Source organism: Vanacampus margaritifer, chromosome 3, assembly GCF_051991255.1.
Source record: "Vanacampus margaritifer isolate UIUO_Vmar chromosome 3, RoL_Vmar_1.0, whole genome shotgun sequence".
NCBI classification, from domain to species: Eukaryota; Metazoa; Chordata; class Actinopteri; order Syngnathiformes; family Syngnathidae; genus Vanacampus; species Vanacampus margaritifer.
This window is the reverse complement of record NC_135434.1, coordinates 3,287,246-3,305,879: the sequence shown is the minus strand read 5'-3', so window position 1 is coordinate 3,305,879 and position 18,634 is coordinate 3,287,246. Positions and strand designations below refer to the sequence as shown.

Here is an 18,634-nt window from a genome sequence, read left to right as displayed (position 1 = left end):
CCCTAACCATAACCATAACCCTAACCTAACCCTAACCCTATCCCCTAACCGTAACCCTAAACCCTAACCTAACCCTAAACGCTAACCCTAACCCTTAACCCTAACCCCAACCTAACCCTAAACCCTAACCCTATCCCCTAACCGTAACCCTAACCATAACCCCTATCCCCTAACCCTAACCCTAACCTAACCCTAAACCCTATCCCCTAACACTAACCTAACCCTAAACCCTAACCCCTACCCCTATCCCCTAACCGTAACCCTAAACCCTAAACCTAACCCATTTCCCCTAACTCTAAACCCTATCCCCTAACCCTAAACCCTATCCCCTAACCGTAACCCTAAACCCTAACCCTAAACCCTAACCCTAAACCCTAACCCTAAACCCTAACCCTATCCCCTAACCATAACCCTAACCTAACCCTAACCCTATCCCCTAACCGTAACCCTAAACCCTAACCTAACCCTAAACGCTAACCCTAACCCTTAACCCTAACCCCAACCTAACCCTAAACCCTAACCCTATCCCCTAACCGTAACCCTAACCATAACCCCTATCCCCTAACCCTAACCCTAACCTAACCCTAAACCCTATCCCCTAACACTAACCTAACCCTAAACCCTAACCCCTACCCCTATCCCCTAACCGTAACCCTAAACCCTAAACCTAACCCATTTCCCCTAACTCTAAACCCTATCCCCTAACCCTAAACCCTATCCCCTAACCGTAACCCTAACCATAATCCCTATCCCCTAAACCCTATCCCCTAACCCTAACCTAACCCTAAACCCTAACCCTATCCCCTAACCGAAACCCCTACCCCCTATCCCGTAACCCTAACCCTTAACCCTAACCCCTAACCCTATCCCCTATCCCCTAACCCTATCCCCTATCCCCTATCCCGTAACCCTAACCCTTAACCCTAACCCTAACCCTAACCCCTAACCCTAAACCTAAACCCTAACCCTAACCCCTATCCCCTATCCCGTAACCCTAACCCTTAACCCTAGACCCTAACCCTTAACCCTAACCCTAACCCCTAACCCTAAACCTAAACCTAAACCTAAACCCTAACCCTAACCCTAACCCCTATCCCCTAACCCCTATCCCCTATCCCGTAACCCTAACCCTAACCCTAACCCTAACCTTACCTTAGAAGTATATACACAGATTGTTGTTGATGAATATCGTAACGTTGAATAGAAAGAATTCAATTCGAAGCAGACTGGTAAAAGACAGACAGGAAGTCATGTCAAAATTGAGAGTCCCCGCACACAGCTGCAACGTTGTCATGCAAATTGACGCAGCCGCCCAAAAGACAGCTTCTTGATGAGTCAGCCTGTTTTCATCATTTCTGCGGCTCAGCACTATTTTGTCTCACCTTGACGTCATCCCCTCTGGCGGAACAAAACAAGGAGCCGAAAAGTGTCTGTTTCCTTGGCCGGTCATCAAAAGCTTTTGAATTTGGAGCCTCTTGTCGCCACCAGCTGGCTTTGCTGGTGACGTTGCCGGGAAGCGTTTATGCGCTTTTATTGAAAAGGATAATGAGACATGCAAGTGTGTGTGTTTGAGTCACGCTGCTAAAGTAGTAGAAGTTGGGTGACCAGATTTTTTAAAGGAAAAACTGTGACGCTACAATTGAGCTGAAAATCCATCTTCTACACATAAGCTAGCTATGCTAGCTTGCGCCGGTCCCGCATTTTAACATTGAAAAATATGCTAGAAAGCTCAGCTTGCCTTCAGGATGACTGGCGACTGCGCGACAGCAGTATTGCCATTGGAGGACTACATTTCCCATGATTCCTAGACACCAAATCAGAAAGTAGTTCCCGTTCCGGTATCTTGAAAACACACCTTCTACCGCAAAAACGTGAATTTGGAAGTTAATAGAAAGGAATTTAACAGCTAAATAACCTTTTAATGGGTTTATTTAGTGTGCGTTTGAAGGAATTAACATTAATTGTAATCTTTTGCGTGTTCAAATAATTCCAAGATGAGATTCTGGTGAAGAGGGTCCTTGCAAGGTTGATTTATTACAGAGATCTCTGGTCACATAATTGCATATCACCTAAGCAGTGTCATCCAATGTGTGTGTCCTCTTTTGCCCACACAGCCTCTTTATTCAAAACATGAGGAAACGCCTCTGTCATCCCGTGAGGTACAGAATGAGTTTGCATTTTCCCAGTAAACTAGATCGTCCTTGAACTTTTAAAAAACGGATTTCTGACGAACAACAACCAGACTTCTTAGATAAACATAGAAACATATTAACTTTCTCATGTCTGGGAAAACAGTAGAAAAGATAGCAAGAATGTTAAAAGCATTACTCATCAGGTTATATTAGGTCAACATAATTACACCTTCATCAACACATCTATAATGAAATCGAAAACAGGTAAAATGTAAAATAAAACAAAAAATGTTAACAATGTCAACAGTGATTGACATACAAAAGGCAAAAACGGGATGCCGGGAAGTTGACCTGCGTAATATCAGGACGAAATCCATTGGGCTCAAACGGGATTTCTACTTCTTTGTCGAGAACATAGTTTAGGGTAGGGTTAGCGGTTAGCGGTTATTAGTACTGTGCTCATTTGGCCGGCTAACATCAGCTAGCAACAACCAAAAGGGAGCTTTCAAACTTGGACGGCGGACTTGAGGGACGAGCTAGCTTAGCGCTAACTAGGATGAGGCTAGCCGCAACTTAGCTGGATTTAAAATGAGACAAAAAGGGGGGTGGGGGGGATTCTTTTTTCTGTCATTAGCCAGGCTACGGTGCGTGATCCTAGAAGTTAGTTATTTCAAAATAAAAAGGAAAAGCTTTCCGTGTTAATATGCTACATCAACGTGCTACATTCCGATAGGTTAGAATGAGAAGAGTATCAAAAACACAAACACAGCCCGATTGTTTTCATGCGTGTACTCAGGCTTAGTCTCCGGCCCTTCATGTCAGAGCAAGGGCACAATAGAGACGGAGTCTGCCGCATATGTACACTAAAATGGATTCATGATAGATTAGCCTTAGCGTGACATTTTCATTATCGAGCGGATGTATGTTTCCTAGCTACGAGCCACAAATGATTTCCAATTGCTTTCATGCGGCGATATTGCGACATGTAACTCAACAAAGTAGCTCAAAGCAACGCAGCAGGCTGTGCGGGGACAATTGCGCAAGGTTGGGGTTAGAAAACGACGGGCCGGCGCCCCCGGCGCTGGCGCTAATGCGTCCACATGTGAAGTTAACCTTGGCGTGAACACGGCAGATGTGGGGTTTTCTTTTTAACTGACTTGCCCTCGTCCTCAGTTCACACTTGAACCGTTGTTTATGTCAAATAACAGAGATAGTAGGCTACATGTAATCCATTACATTTACTCAAGTAACTTTTTTGGATAAATTCTACTTTTCAACAGAGTTTCATTGCAATATACATTTGACTTCTGTTTGTTGTGCTTCTTGTCAGGTATTCTCTCATCCGAAATGTTGACATTTCAGCCTACAAGAACTAAAATTTTAATTTGAGAAAAGGCATTACGTTTCTCTATTTTTGTGTCAAACATTTTTTTGTGGTCATCTCAGCTTCAGAAATGTTAGTGACCCCTGGGTTGAGGGTTCTACCAGTGGTGGGTAGGCGGTTAGGTGCGAGGCTTCTGGCAGAGGTTTGAATTTGTGTTGCTGAGAGTGTGCCTGCGGTGATGCAGATAACCGGATGCCAACAAACGCACTTCTCATGAGACTTCAGTCCTTTCGATGGCACTCACTGGACTGCTGACCTCCAACAACGCCAAACAATCCCAAACGTGTCCATCGGAAACCAAAAGTTCCACTTCCGTCCTCTAGGTGGTGCTGATACATGCTGCAAAGCATTTTTTGTTTTTGTTTTTGTTTGCTTCCATACAGTGCCATCAGCTGAATCTGGTGGGGCTCAAAGTCAACATAGAGAATTAGATGATACAATTATTGTGTAACACGTAAAGAAAAAATAAAAGCACTCTTAAAATATGAAAGAATACTAAAAAAAATGGTAAAATATTTTTTTAATCATAAAATAAATAAATGATTACAAATATAAAAATGATAATTACCAAATTAAATCGAAAAGAAAACTTTTAAACACATTTAAAAAAAAGAGAGCATGTAAAAAAATACAAATAAAAAAAAAATCTAATGTTTAGACCACAAAATAAAATCACAAATAAAACACATAATTCAATTTTGAATGGGCTGAACTAATACGACAATCGAAATAAAGAAAGTAAATTGTAGCAATAAATGTTGCACAAATAAAATTACCAAATATATAAATGTATTTAATGTAAGTGAAGAAAAAACACGAGAAAGAAAATGTAAAAACAAACAAAACAAAGCAAAACATGATGGGAAAAAACAATTCTTACACCTTGAACCCAAAATAAACATATGGAAAATAAATAAAAAGCAAAAATAATTGAACAATGATATAATGATAAAATATCAATCATACAAATGAAAAAACAGATACAATGATATAAAAGAGTTAATGATTAAATAATAATACATTGTGTTTCCATAACAAAAAATGGAAGGTGATGACAAAATAACATTAAAATAATAATTAAAAGAATGTGAAAATAAAAACTAGAAACATTTAATATAATGACGTAAAAAGTAATGAATTAAAAAAAAGCATTAAAAATGAATACGAGCCCAATTAACAATGCTTGAATTCAACTTTTAACATGTTGGTCAACGCCACCTTTGACCCCATGACCTCCCGCCAAGTGCTTGATGGAAGCAACTGTCAAAAGCCAAAAGTGCCAATTTCCCTCCCTTCCGTTGCCTCGACGGCGACTCGACATCACCCCACTACTCATTTTTGACGGTGGCGCCTTCCTCACATTGTCGCCGTCTGACAGCTTTCGTCTCTTGCCATTTCTCAAGAGGCGTCAGCCGCTTCCTCTGCCATTCCCAATCCTGCTCGCTACTTTGCATCCATGTTTCTTCCCTTTTTGAAAGTATCGGAAGCGACATCCGCTTTCCAGCATCGTATGGAAATCCATTTCTTTTTCCAACGCTAAACCCTTTGGACTTTATAAGACGAGTCCATCTGCTGCCATACAAAAAAAAAAACACACAAAAAAAAAACAGCAGAGCGACACGATCCAATCACGTGGGACTTCGTCTATTAAAATGTTTGACAAGCAGAATAATCTCCTTATTATTAGCTGCACTCCTTTTTATAGCCGTACGATATGAGTAATTTGGCCGTAATGTGACATTAATATTCATAATTTTCCACATTCTAGAAAATCACTCACTACGACTGATTCAAGCAAAATAAGGATTTTTTTCCCTACCGCTAAAGCCTGACGTCGAACGATAGAACGTGCATCGCACAATACATGTACATCGTTTTAGCAATTGACGCTAGCGCTAACACAACATTAGCGCCCCATGCTGGTCCAACCATATTATTGTATGAGTGATATGGGGTTGCCATGGCAACGGTAGATTGTTATCTGTAAGTCAGAAGGACTTAAGAAATCACGCTGGTTATTTAAAGTAAACAGATGGGTTTTTTTTGACTATTAATAATACTCCTTCACACTGACGTTAGCATTGACGCTAGCACTAACGCAACATTAGAAATGTCCTGGCTGTTCCACTAAAAACAACACATTTCTTATTACAGATCTGTAATCATCACAACACATCCCTAAAAAATAATCGATACGTTTGCAGTTGCTGTGCGAACTAGAAATCGGATTTAATTGAAATGTAATTATGTTTCTTCCGGTAACTAACTTCAATGAACAAGCACAGTGTGCGGCTTTAATTAGCCGCCGGAAATCAATTAAGCGGCAGTCAGTGGCCAGATGACTCCCACACAGTCCGCGGGTGTCCAATCATCACTGACAAACTGCAGCGGATATCCTGTGGTGCTTTTATGTTTTGATGTATGACACAGATGTGATTGTGCCTTTTTTATTTTTAGATTTTTTTTTTTACACCTCAATCAATCCCCATAATACAACTTGAAAAATACTATATGGGCTTTTTTTCTTTCCCACATACGATTTCTCCCGGAATTGGAAGTGAAGACGTGAGCGATGATGCCGGGTCAGAAATGAAGGCTGCCCGGAAACGTTCCACAAGCACATGTTCAACAAACACGAAACTAACCCTGAACAGCGAGTTGACATGCCCTGAGATGGAAAACTCTGCGTTTTACGTTCCAGGACAGCTGATTTGAGTTTTTTATTTTATTTAATTTTTTTATTTGACGTAGTTATATCAACGCAGAGTTGTTTCACCCGGCGTTGCCACTACACTAAAAAGTCCACATCAATGGAGCCCCGATTCCCGATCCTGCGCAGCGCTGCCCTCTGCTTCCGCGTTTTATTTTATTTATTTATTTATTTATTTTTTACGGAAGCGTATTGCATTCACTTGGAAAAAAAACCTCCTGTTTTTCTGACTCATTTTTTTGGGTTGCTTTGTTTTTTTGAGTATTTTTTTTTCCTTCTGTTTTTCTGAATATATTTTTTAAAAATTCTGAAAAACAGGAGAAAAAAATATTCAGAAAAACAGGGAAAAAATATTTGTAAAAAAAAAACTGGATTTAAAAAAAAAAAAAAACGAAAAAAAATTATTTAAAAAAACAGGGAAAAAAATTATTCAAAAAAACAACGCTCCCCCCAAAAATAGTCAGAAAAACAGAGGAAAATATATTTTTTTAAAAACAGAAAAAAAATTGATTTAAAAAAACAGAAAAAAAATTGATTTAAAAAAACAGGAAAAAAAAATATTTAAAAAAACAGGGAAAATAATTATTCAAAAAAACAACACCCCCCCAAAAAATTTGTCAGAAAAACAGGACTTTTTTTTTTTTTCAAGTGAATGCAGTACGCTTCCGTAATTTTTAACCCTCTCAACTGGAAATCTTAATGCGATCATACGGCGAATTTGAAGAAGAAAGCACCGCAGCGGCTCCCCATCGAGGAAGGCGGCGTTGCAAACCCGTTGCAGCTGCTCGGGTCAATGCGGACATTTAAATATAGTCCTTTTGTAATGAAGGGAAAACTTGTTGAATGGTCGCTCATTCATTTATTGAATTTAGGTGCAATCTTGCGGGGGAGAAGCGCGCTTGATTTAAGATGAAATATAAAAACGGAGCGCAACACACAAGGACGGATTAAGTTGTATATGTTGTCGATGGACTGAGATGTGAAACGGTACGAATATTTCATTCCCTGCGCAATAATGCGGCACCTTCAATAGGGTCATTGTCAAAAGGACATGCCATGTTCGTGACAAAATTTTATTTACGCAAAAACTCGCCACAGTGGACTTTTTGAATGAGGAAATGTGTCTGAAAGGAGGCGGAGACAGAGAAAACCTCGAGGTTTGTTGTGGAAAACCTGCAACCGACCAGGTTTGGTTCAGTTGCTACGCTAACTGACCAGAGCTTAAATAACCTCTTTTTAGGAAACACGCCGGAATTTCCTGTTTTTCTCTGGTTTCAATGACCTTCCTTTCTGAAACGGAAAACGCAGTTTCCCCACATTTCAGGGTTTCTTGACCCAGAGTTGACACTAAGCCTGCTTTGTGAAATTGATCCCTGGTATGATCTTGGGACCTGATCTTTTTTTGCTCCGTAAATGTATAAACTTAAATTAAAAAAATGTCTAAGATTCCAAAATAAATGAATGATTAATGAATACATTTAATCACAAATAATTTCCATCCACATTGCAAATGTATCAAAAAGTTGTACACATATACTGAAAAAATGGCATGTTTCAAAACCTTTAGAAATTAAAGATAATAATAAATGATCATTTAAAAAAAACAATTAAATTTTTTTGATATTGGGGGAAAAAAACTTTTCAAATGGATTTGTTTATGGGTGGAAATACAAAATAAAATAAATAAGTAATAATAAAATTTAAATAAAGTGGAAATTATGTAATTGCAAAAGTGTGCACACCCTCTGATAACTGCTGAGAAATAACAAATCCCATTCAAACAAATTTTAAATGGGGGTCAGCATACACCTGCCACCATTTAAAGTGCCTCTGATTAACCCTCAAAAAGTTCAGATGTTCTAGTAGGCTTTTCCTGACATTCTTTTTTTATTTTTTTACTTGTTTTGCTTTCTAGCAAACCTGAATATATATATATATATATATATATATATATATATATATATATATAATATTTACATTTGTATTGATTTCATGCATGTAACATGTGCAAGGAGAGCGTGGAGGCGGCAGACAAATTGATCCTATCCTTTATTGCTATGTGCTCCCCATTCCAACAAACAGCATCAGTAGTAGTGTACATTTGAATCTACACAAAATATACAAGACAAGCACAATCGAGACATGACAATGCACAGGTTGTATGGATACAGTACTGGAAGGAGGCTCAGGGGTTTTGTCGTGCGCAACTAGCGTCATTACGGAGCTAGGCAGCGACGCGCGCTGCTAACTACACTAGCGGTTAGCATCAAGCGATCGTCGGGTAAGTTGCTACAGACAAAAACAGCTGTGAAAAGACAGCCTGGTGACAAACATCTCAAAATTGAGCGTGTATATTTACATCTAATTGTTTGCAAAAAAACAATGTCATCTCTAGCCTAGTACTTTTTTTTATTCATTAAAAAGAAGTGAAAATGTTGCCGGAGAAATAAAAAATGTTACTGCGCAAACAGCACCGCCCCTTCAATAAATATGTCTGCACTCAATGCTATCTATATACACGTACTATACATTGTTGTACATTGTTGTGTTGTGTGTTTATTGCAGTCAGATGCATGGAGGTTGTGAGGAAATCCGTTGTTGTTTTGTTGCTTTCTTCTTCTTGTCTTCTTCAGCCATCAAAAACATTGTTTAGCTAAATGCTAATAAAGTCAAGCTATAAACGGAAAAGATGGGCAGAAATAGTGAGACGCTACATTTAAATCTTGTATGGATTCAAGTATCAAATCTGAATTCTGCTAAAGACGACATTGGCATGGAAACAAACAGGAGTTCAGAAAATATTTTTCAAAATAAAAAGTCACCCAATTGTCATTCAAAGAAATGTAGTGAACACGCCCCATCCAAATTAGGATCATTTGTGACCACGTTAGCATGCTAGAGATGTTTGCAAAACGCTAACGATGCTAGCAACAAGCTCGACGCTAACGTGAGTAAAGCAAAAGACTGGCAGCCTGTTTTGGAAAATGTGTTCACGTTGTTGTTGTTGTGGTTATTAAAGTAATTAAAAAAATATTTTTTTTACTGCGCAAAACTAAAGCTAAGCTAAAACTAAACTAGCTGTGGCTGCACCGTTCACAAAAGTAAAAAAAAAAAAAAAGGATTGAACATATTATGCTCACCTTATTTTTCTTTTTGTCTTTAAAAAGAAAAACGTACTCAAATTGTAGCAAGGCAATCGGACCAAAAAGAAGGGAAATATGATCAAGAAGTTCAGAACAATACACTCACAGCACCACCTTTCAAAAATAATAACTGACCAATGAATCCCTAACCGTTAATTTGTGCTGAAGTAAATCAAAGTCATTTAGTGAAATGTTTATCCATCCATCCTACCCTTTTTTTTTTATTGACTATTTGGATCGTTAATTTGCCTCATGGTCAATCAATGACATGCTGTATCCCTCATAGACATCTTTGTACCTGCTTGTAGCTGCTAAAAATGCTAGCAACGCATTAAAATGCTAACGGGGGATTAAAGCGAAAGAATGTTTGTGTTGTGCGTTGCTAAGAAAAATCTTTTTGCTGACTATAGCTAAAGCTACGCTAGTTGTGGCTGTAGCTTTGTAAAGATACGGCTGCTACATATTTAAAGGTAAAAACACGTATTTTAACATTGTTTCATAATGTTAAATACTGTCATGGTAAAAAAAAGAAGAAAAAAAAAGTCCAGTTTGTTAATACTCATAATAGTCATGTAATAATTTCGGAACACTTTGCAGTAAGTATGTAAGCACCATGAAGCAAAATCGTACTCTGTAATGTCAATAACATTGTGCGTAATGACATATTAATATTATAATTATTATAATATAAGATTTATATTATAAATCCGTTTGATATTTTTCACAATATTTTATTTTTCACAAAATGTTTGCTTTATTTTCATCATATTTGTAGTATGTATTGGTATGAGTTTCCATGTGATTTAGTTGTGTATTAATTTTTTTAAATTATTTTTGGTACTGTTGCCAAACATTGATTTGTTCCCATTTCTCTCTGTTTGGTGTAAATAATTTATTTTGATTTTGTAAAAAAAAATAAAATAAAAATGCACCAGTGTATGAGTCTCTGTGAATTTTCTATTTCAATTTTTTGGTACCATTTGTTGTAAACTGTCTTTGATATTCATGAAAATATGTCGCCTACGTTTGGCTCGTCAAACAGTAAGTTTTGTTGTCTTTGATTGGTTAAAAAAAAAAAAAAATTGTTTTTGACAAAATTTCTACGATTTAACTCAGCCAGCACTTTTGTTGTTAATCATCAAAGACAGAGTTCCTTTGATGTTTTGTGTGATCTGAATGTTTTCGTTTTGGACCCCCCAAAAGATCCCTTGAAATCTTTGTGCCCTTCTTGAAATAAATGCCCAGGCTTCCTATGTATGACAGCTCATTAACCCCAAATAACAAAGTGAACCAGCACCTCTTTGCTTGTGTCTTTGATGACGACATCGCTGTTGTTAGCGTGAGAAGACTCGGAAAGGATGAAGCTGCTGTGTGTGCGTAGTCCCGTTAAACGAAGGCGCCAGTCTTATCTCTCCACTTGCGAGTACGTGGCGGGCCACCTGCTGTCACCTAAGCGGCCCCCCGCGGGGGCGGCGTCCCTCGGGTTCCTTCGAGGCGCTGGCGTCGTTTTGGATTTCTTGGGCGGGGCGGGTGTGGTGACCAGTCTCGATCGGCCGGCGCTTTGCTGTTGTTTACCGGCGTTTTGCTTTGGTTTCCCGCCATTTTGTGGCTGTTTCCCGCCACTTTGTGGCTGTTTACCGCCATTTTGTGGCTGTTTCCCGCCATTTTGCTGCTGTTTGCCGCCATTTTGCTGCTGTTTGCCGCCATTTTGTTGGCGTTTCCCGCCACTTTGCTGTTGTTTCCCGGCACGTGTGGCGTTGGCCATCAGCGTCTCCAGCAGCTGTGAGGCAGAACCGAAGCGTACGTGGTCCTCGGGCTCGGAGAAGAGAGCGCCCCCGGTGGCGCGTCTGCTGCACGAGTCGCAGCAGAGTTTGCTGTAGCCCGGGATGGAGCAGTAGCGGGCCAAAACCTCCATCTGGCAGAAGATAGATTTGTCTCCGTGGCAGGGCTCGTCTGAAAATAAAAATAAAAAACATCAAAGAGAGCAATGGTGAATTATTCATTAAGATATCAGCTTTTTAAGGTAGCAACAGCACACTGGAAGATGGTTACTTGTAGTTTTTCAATTTTTTTCAGTTTTTCAATTTTTTTCAGTTTTTCACTCAATTGTCTTTAACTCATTCACTGCCATTGACGGCTATAGATGTCAAAAATTCATTTGAATTATTTCTATTAGCTTAATATTTTTTCTACTTTTGTTAACACGAGTATGAAAAACTTTTTTTTTTATTGTACAATTAGAACAGATATAAAATGTGTGATTAATCGTGAGTTAACTATTGAAGTTATGCGATTAAAATTTTAAAAAATGATCGCCTGACGCCCCGAATTTTTTATAATCTTTAAGTCGCGTCAGGCGATTACAATTTTTAATTAATAGTTAACTCACGATTAATCACACATTTTATATCTGTATTTCTAAAAAAAATAAAAAAATAAATCGAGGTTTTCAAACTCTTGTTAACAAAAGTGGAAAAAAATGTTCAACTGATAGAAATAGTTCAAATGAATTTTTGACGTCTATAGTCGTCAATGGCAGTGAATGAGTTAATGTTGACAAAAACGTTAAAGACTAAATGGTCTTAGACGTTTGAAAAATATGTACAATACATTAGGTATGCTAAGGGGTACATTGTCTTTGATGTTTCAGAAAAGTACATCTGTTTCATTTGTTTGTCTTTGATTATGAAAACGTCAAGAGTCTTTTACATTCACAAAAGTATGTAATTTTTGTTCAAAACATGTACAACACATTGAGCACTAAAATTGTCTTTGATGTTCACAAACACAAAAACGTTTGTTACAGTGAAAACTTTGATGTTCACAAAAACATGTTTTTTTTTTTTAACACTACTAGGTCATTAATGTTCATAAAAATGTGTTAGGTTCAGAACACTAAGTTGTCTAAATTTGTTAGGTTCATCGAAGACACCAAATTGCCTTTGAGCTTTGCGTCTAAATTATCTTTGATATTTACGAAAACAAGTCCTTTTTCATTTTCATTCACTCTTTATTGTCTTTGAAAATGTGCTTATGAAAAGATGTTAATTTAAACAAAGACTCTGAATTCTTTGATGTTTACAAGATTATAAACGTGTGGTTTCCTGGTCATGGAATTGCCATTGATGTTTACAAAAACACATCAATTAGCTCCATTGAGCACTTCAAGTCTCATTGATTTTCCCAAAAGCACTTTGATGTTTCCAAAAACACGTACAGCAAAGTAGTCGTGGTCTTATTACAAAAACGTACCATTAACTTGAAACTAATATGTCTGTGATGCGTCCGAAAATATGCAAGTTCATTAGAGACTGGATTGTCTTTGATGTTTACAAAAACACATTTACAAGTCCTTCACTGAAATCTATAAATTGTCCAGTGTGTATGAAAGCACATCAATTAGGTCTGCCAAAGACTACGACAACCACGTTACATCAAATTGTCAATGTTTGGGTTGATTGATGATAATGCGGAATGCGAGATGAAAGACTCCAGTTGCCGACTGGTGACCCCGCGCCGAATAAGAAAAATAAGTAAACAAATCAAAGTCTAGATTAGTTTCTGCTCAAACTTTCAGCGTGTCCCAGAATGGCTGCGTGTGCGTCAGAGATGGGCGTGTCCTGTCTGGTCCGCTAATACAGCCGACCGCTATAGCGGGCCGTTGAGAGTTGCCATGGAAACAACAGACGTTGCAGTATTTGTTACAAGGCGGCCAGCGACGTGACGACGACACGTTTTACGGAGGCCTTTAACTCCAAGCTGGATTCTCACCGTGACACGGCCCAGGCCGGCACACGCGCACGTTCTCCGGCTTGTCTCCGCCGCACTGCTCTCCAATTCGGCAGGTGACCAGTCGCCTCTCCGTGCCCTCTCCGCAGGTGGCGGAGCACTGCGCAACAAGCGGGGGTGCAAATAAAAACAAACACTGGTGAGGACTCTCCAGATTTGGAATCAATATGGTCTCATGTGATGATGTCATAATAACCCAAAAGATGTGAAATTCTAGAATGTGCAGCAAACCAGATCAAGTCACACCTCAAATTAAAGGCCTTAAAGTGGACTATCTACGTTTGTAGTTAAGTACTCATTGTGCCCTTGCATGATTATGTAATATCTTAAAAACATTTTTTTTTTTTAACAATCCTCACCAATTAAAGTGAAAAAAAAATCATAAAACAAACCATGTCAAGTCACACCTCAAATTAAAGGCCTTGAAGTGGACTATCTATGTTTGTAGTTAATTAGCCATTGTGTCCTTGCATGATTATGTAATATCTTAAAAACATAAAAAGCAATCCTCACCACTTACTGTGAAAAAAAAAAAAAGTTAAACAAACCATGTCAAGTCATACCTCAAATTAAAGGCCTTAAAGTGAACTATCTATGGTTGTAGTTAATTAGTCATTGTGCCCTTGCATAATAATGTAATATCCTAAAAACATAAAAAGCAATCCTCACCACTTACTGTGAAAAAAAAAAAAGTTAAACAAACCATGTCAAGTCATACCTCAAATTAAAGGCCTTAAAGTGGACTATGTATGTTTGTAGTTAATTACTCATTGTGCCCTTGCATGATTATGTAATATCCTAAAAACATAAAGCAAAAACAAAAAAACAATCCTCACCAATTAAAGTGAAAATAAAATCGTAACACAAACCTTGGCAAGTCGCACCTCAAATTAAAGGCCTTAAAGTGGATTAGCTATGTTTGTAGTTAATTAGTCATTGTGCCCTTGCATGATTATGTAATATCCTAAAAACATAAAACAAAAACAAAAAAACAATCCTCACCAATTAAAGTGAAAATAAAATCGTAACACAAACCTTGGCAAGTCGCACCTCAAATTAAAGGCCTTAAAGTGGATTAGCTATGTTTGTAGTTAATTAGTCATTGTGCCCTTGCATAATAATGTTATATCTTAAAAACATAAAAAGCAATCCTCACCACTTAAAGTGAAAAAAAATGTGTCAAACAAACCATGGCAAGTCATATCTCCAATTAAAGGCCTTGATGAAGGCTTTCAATATTTATAATTATTTTGTTAATTTGTTTGTCACATTCATCTTTTCAATGTCGATAAAGTCTTTTCCAAGTGTGACAGCTCTTCTTCGCAGTTGTCGTAATGTGGCGCTTTAAAGATTACAAGTTGTTGGCTGTAACGTTTGGAAATGAGCCTCATGTTGCCTGGGGGGGGGAAAGTGACGGCGCCAAATTGGCAAAGGAGTTCTGGCTCATGTTTAGCCACCATTAATCAGATTGACAAATATTAAATGGATTAAATCAGTTATTGTAGACAAATTTCCCATGTTGAGATGAAAGATGAGAATAACCTTAAAATAATTTTCCTGAAAGGAAATAATGGATATTAGATTTTCTAGCGTCTGCAATGTCACATTTTTTTTATACATCTTTTATGTCTGTGTATATTCACCTTCTTTTTTTTTGTTCCACAATACAACGCGGAATTCTACTAATCCAACTACTTTAAAAAAATAAAATAAAATTGGCTAATTTCTCCAATATACTTGCATGCTGTTATTGCACTTTAATATGAAATATTCTCATTAAAAATATATATAATTTAAAATGTTTATAATCATTTCAATTTACTCCTCTTTCCTTTTGAAAAGTAAGAATTATTAGTAATAGTTTAAACAATTATAATGAAGGTGAAATTTCAGTTTATTTTTGGCGCCCCCTAGAGGCCGCGACGCATCTGCCTTTCTCGTCTGATGGCTTTTATGTTCACTTTTCATTCATCTATTCATCACTTTGCATCATCTACTGCCTTTTGCCCAAAAATGTCTTCCAGTAGAATTTGCAATGGACTTTGGTGGGTGCGACACGTTTTACCTCGGACCACGCCCCCGTCCTCCAGTGCGAGGGGCAGGCGACGCGGTTGCAGGGCCGGCGGGTGTCGGGCCGGTCGGCGCTGCAGTATTTGCTGTGCACGGAGCGGTTGGCGGCGGCGTGCAGCAGTTGGACGCATCGCACCGTGCGCACCTGGAAGCCCAGGCTGCCGCACGTGCGCGTGCAGTGCTCCCAATCCTCCGAGATCCACCTGCAAAAAAAAGCAAAAAAAAAACAAGAAAGGTCGCGTGACTACATGGGAGACTTCAGCATTAACTTGGATCCACTTGGCGAATATTTCTGCTCATGACTATCATTATTATAACATCGTGACGACCGTGGCTAGGAATGCTAATATGGCTAACACAAATGACTAAAAGACTATGACTATTAAATTCTATGACCACATCTATTATTATGACCACGACTATTAAATTCCGCGACCGCATCTATTATTATGACCACGACTATTCTATTCATCTATTACTGCTACTACTAATAGAGGGCGGCATGGCTCAGTGGTAGAATGGTCGTCTTTGTAAAGCGTTTTGAGCTAGCTATATTTACCATTTAATACAACTACAAGTAGTCCTGCTGCTACTACTAGGACTACTTTTAATACTACAGACTACAACTAGGACTACTATTACTAATATTACTACGATGAGTACTATCACTACTATGATGACTACTAGTAGAGCAATGGCAGAGGTACAACTATTAAAACTATTAAATTAAATTTGACTCTATTTAGAATGGGACCAAATAGACTCAGTTTTAGAGTAATATTTACACTTGGAAGAGAGTAGAATAGAGAATTGGAAAAAAAGTTTTTCAAAAAAAAACTCAAGAGGGTGAGGAACGAATTCACGACCTTCAGCTTGGGAGACAGCCGATCTACTCGTTGAAGCACGCAGCTCCAGCTGTGTGTTAGCTAGTAAGAGAGACCAAAAACGATGTCTTTGGTCTCTTGGAGATCCGCAAACAGTAGGAGGGGCGTAGCTCAGGTGGTAGTGTAGCAGTCTCCAGAGCTGAAGTTTGTGAGTTTGTTCCTCAACCCTTGAGTGGCTTTTTTTCAATTCTTTATTTTACTCTCTTCCTAGTGCAAATCTTCTCTAAAACGGAGTCTATTTGGTCCCTATTTAAATAGAGTTAAACTTAGTCTACAGAATTTACTGTGTACTAATAAAGCAGACTACTACTAATAATAATAATAATAGTGCTGCTAAAACTATTTCGACATTTAGTATTTATATTATTACTACTCCTAACAACAACAATAATCATTATTATGCAACTAATTCTACTAGTACTAGCACTAAGATTACTACTACAATTACTATTGTTACAACTACTACTGTGATATCTTATGCTCGAAAATATTATGGACGGAGGCAGCCCAGAATAAGCTTTGTAGACGTTCAAACATGGCGGCACATGGAAGAAAAGCTCCCCAGCATCATTTTTACAAACAATCATTGTCAACACAAGAGTCCGGGGGAAAGCTTTTCAGAATCTCGTGCTTTTCAGTGAACATAATAGACGGCGGTCTGCAGGACTGCTGGCGCAAATGGACTCACGTTTGATGTATTTATTTTCTTAAAGAAGCTGAGAAGCATCCGAATCTGGCCCTCCATTTTAAATCAACGTGAACAATCTAAGGTCTTATTAAACATGCGTTTGTTTTTCATCATTTTGAGTTGAGGGCTGTTATTGTTGAAAATCACTACATGAGCAACTTTTATGCTCCTCTTACTAAGCGGCGAAATTGGACAATCGCCCAAAAAAATACAATCACTGAGTCACAGCCCGTAAAACGGATCGAGCGTGGCCGCTGGGAACATAAACGCAGCATTAAAAATTAAAACAAACATCAACAGAGTTTATCACTAACATCTGCACTGTTTATGACGATAAAACCGTATGAAGTATAAATGAGACATAATAGGACACTTATGGTTTGTTTTGTAAAATACTTCTGCAATATCAAATTTTAACTCATTCACTGCCATTGACGGCTGTAGACGTCAAAAATTCATCTTAACTATTTCTATTAGTTTAACCTTTTTCCCCCCATTTTGGATAAGAGTATGAAAACCTAGATTTTTTTTGTACATTTAGAACCGATATAAAATTTGTGATTAATCATGAGTTAACTAGTGAAGTCATGCGATTAATTACGATTACAAATTTTAATCACCTGATGCCCTTAATTTTAATCATCTTTTCTTTTAAAATGTATATATATATATATATATATATAGTTAGTTTTTTCTTAAATTTTTTAATAATCTTTTCTTTTCTTTTTAAGAAAATATTAGAAAAAAATTTGGGGCGTCAGGCAATTATAAATTGGAATCGTAATTAATCTCATGACTTCACTAGTTAACTCACAATTTAAATTTGTTTTAATTAAAAAACAAAAAAAAATAATGTTTTTTTTTTTTAAGAAAAAATTATAAAAAATTAGGAGCGTCGGGCGATTACAATTTTTAAACGTAATTAATCACATGACTTCACTAGTTAACTCACAATTTAAATTTGTTTTAATTAAAAAACAAAAAAAAATAATGTTTTTTTTTTTTTAAGAAAAAATTATAAAAAATTAGGAGCGTCGGGCGATTACAATTTTTAAACGTAATTAATCACATGACTTCACTAGTTAACTCACGACTAATCACAAATTTTTATATCTGTTCTACTACAATAAAAAAAATCTAAGTTTTCATACTCTTGTTAACAAAAGTGGGGGGAAAAATGTGAAACCAATAGAAATAGTTCAAATGAATTTTTGACGTGTATAGCCGTCAATGGCAGTGCATAAGTTAAATGGTTAATTTTCACAAATGTGCTTGTATTTATTATGACTTTTGTCAGATTCAAGTTATTTCTGTGAGCACTGTGTGTTTTTCCTTTCATTACACTTTTTGTCCACTCGCGTAGTCGTATCTCAACTGAATGTCCTCTAATGAATCTGTCCATATGATCTCAGGTGATGACGCAATAACTTCATGGAGTGCTCGTGTATGTGTGCACACTCACTGGGGTTGCGTGCAGTCCTGCAGGTTGCACATGCGCCGTATGGGTTTGGGCTTCCTGCCGACGTCACAGTAGCCCCTGTGGACCATCTTAGTGTCGCCTTTCTTCCGACACCCGTACTTGGTGTACTGGTAGCCTGAAGTCATTCAGAAAAAAAACGGAAGTTTGAATGACGCTGGCGGTATTTCTTTTGGACGGACACTAACGAGTCCTTTACCTCCGGCGCAGGGCTTGGAGCAAGGAGACCAACTCTTGAGGGCCCACTCGTACGTGTCCTCCTGGATGACGTTGTTGTTGTTGACGGGCACCGAGTCTTCGTGGATGACGTACTTGTACATCAGAGTGGAGCGCGTGTCGTTGTCCTTGGGGACGATC

General features: G+C 37.9%; 1 protein-coding gene across 4 annotated transcripts in view; it reads right to left on the bottom strand.

The window, feature by feature from the left end:
* Positions 1-8,258: 8,258 nt before the first annotated feature.
* The window catches only part of adamts3 (ADAM metallopeptidase with thrombospondin type 1 motif, 3), a 103,633-nt gene continuing 93,257 nt past the window's right edge, over positions 8,259-18,634 (bottom strand). For all 4 annotated transcript variants that reach the window (XM_077560993.1, XM_077560995.1, XM_077560994.1 and 1 more), the window contains 5 exons: positions 18,477-18,633; positions 18,263-18,395; positions 15,224-15,431; positions 13,141-13,258; positions 8,259-11,322 (listed from right to left, as the gene is read on the bottom strand). In XM_077560993.1, the coding sequence (XP_077417119.1) occupies positions 10,775-11,322; positions 13,141-13,258; positions 15,224-15,431; positions 18,263-18,395; positions 18,477-18,633 (1,164 nt within the window). In that variant the 3' untranslated portion in view covers positions 8,259-10,774. The remainder of the gene's footprint in view (positions 11,323-13,140; positions 13,259-15,223; positions 15,432-18,262; positions 18,396-18,476; position 18,634) is intronic.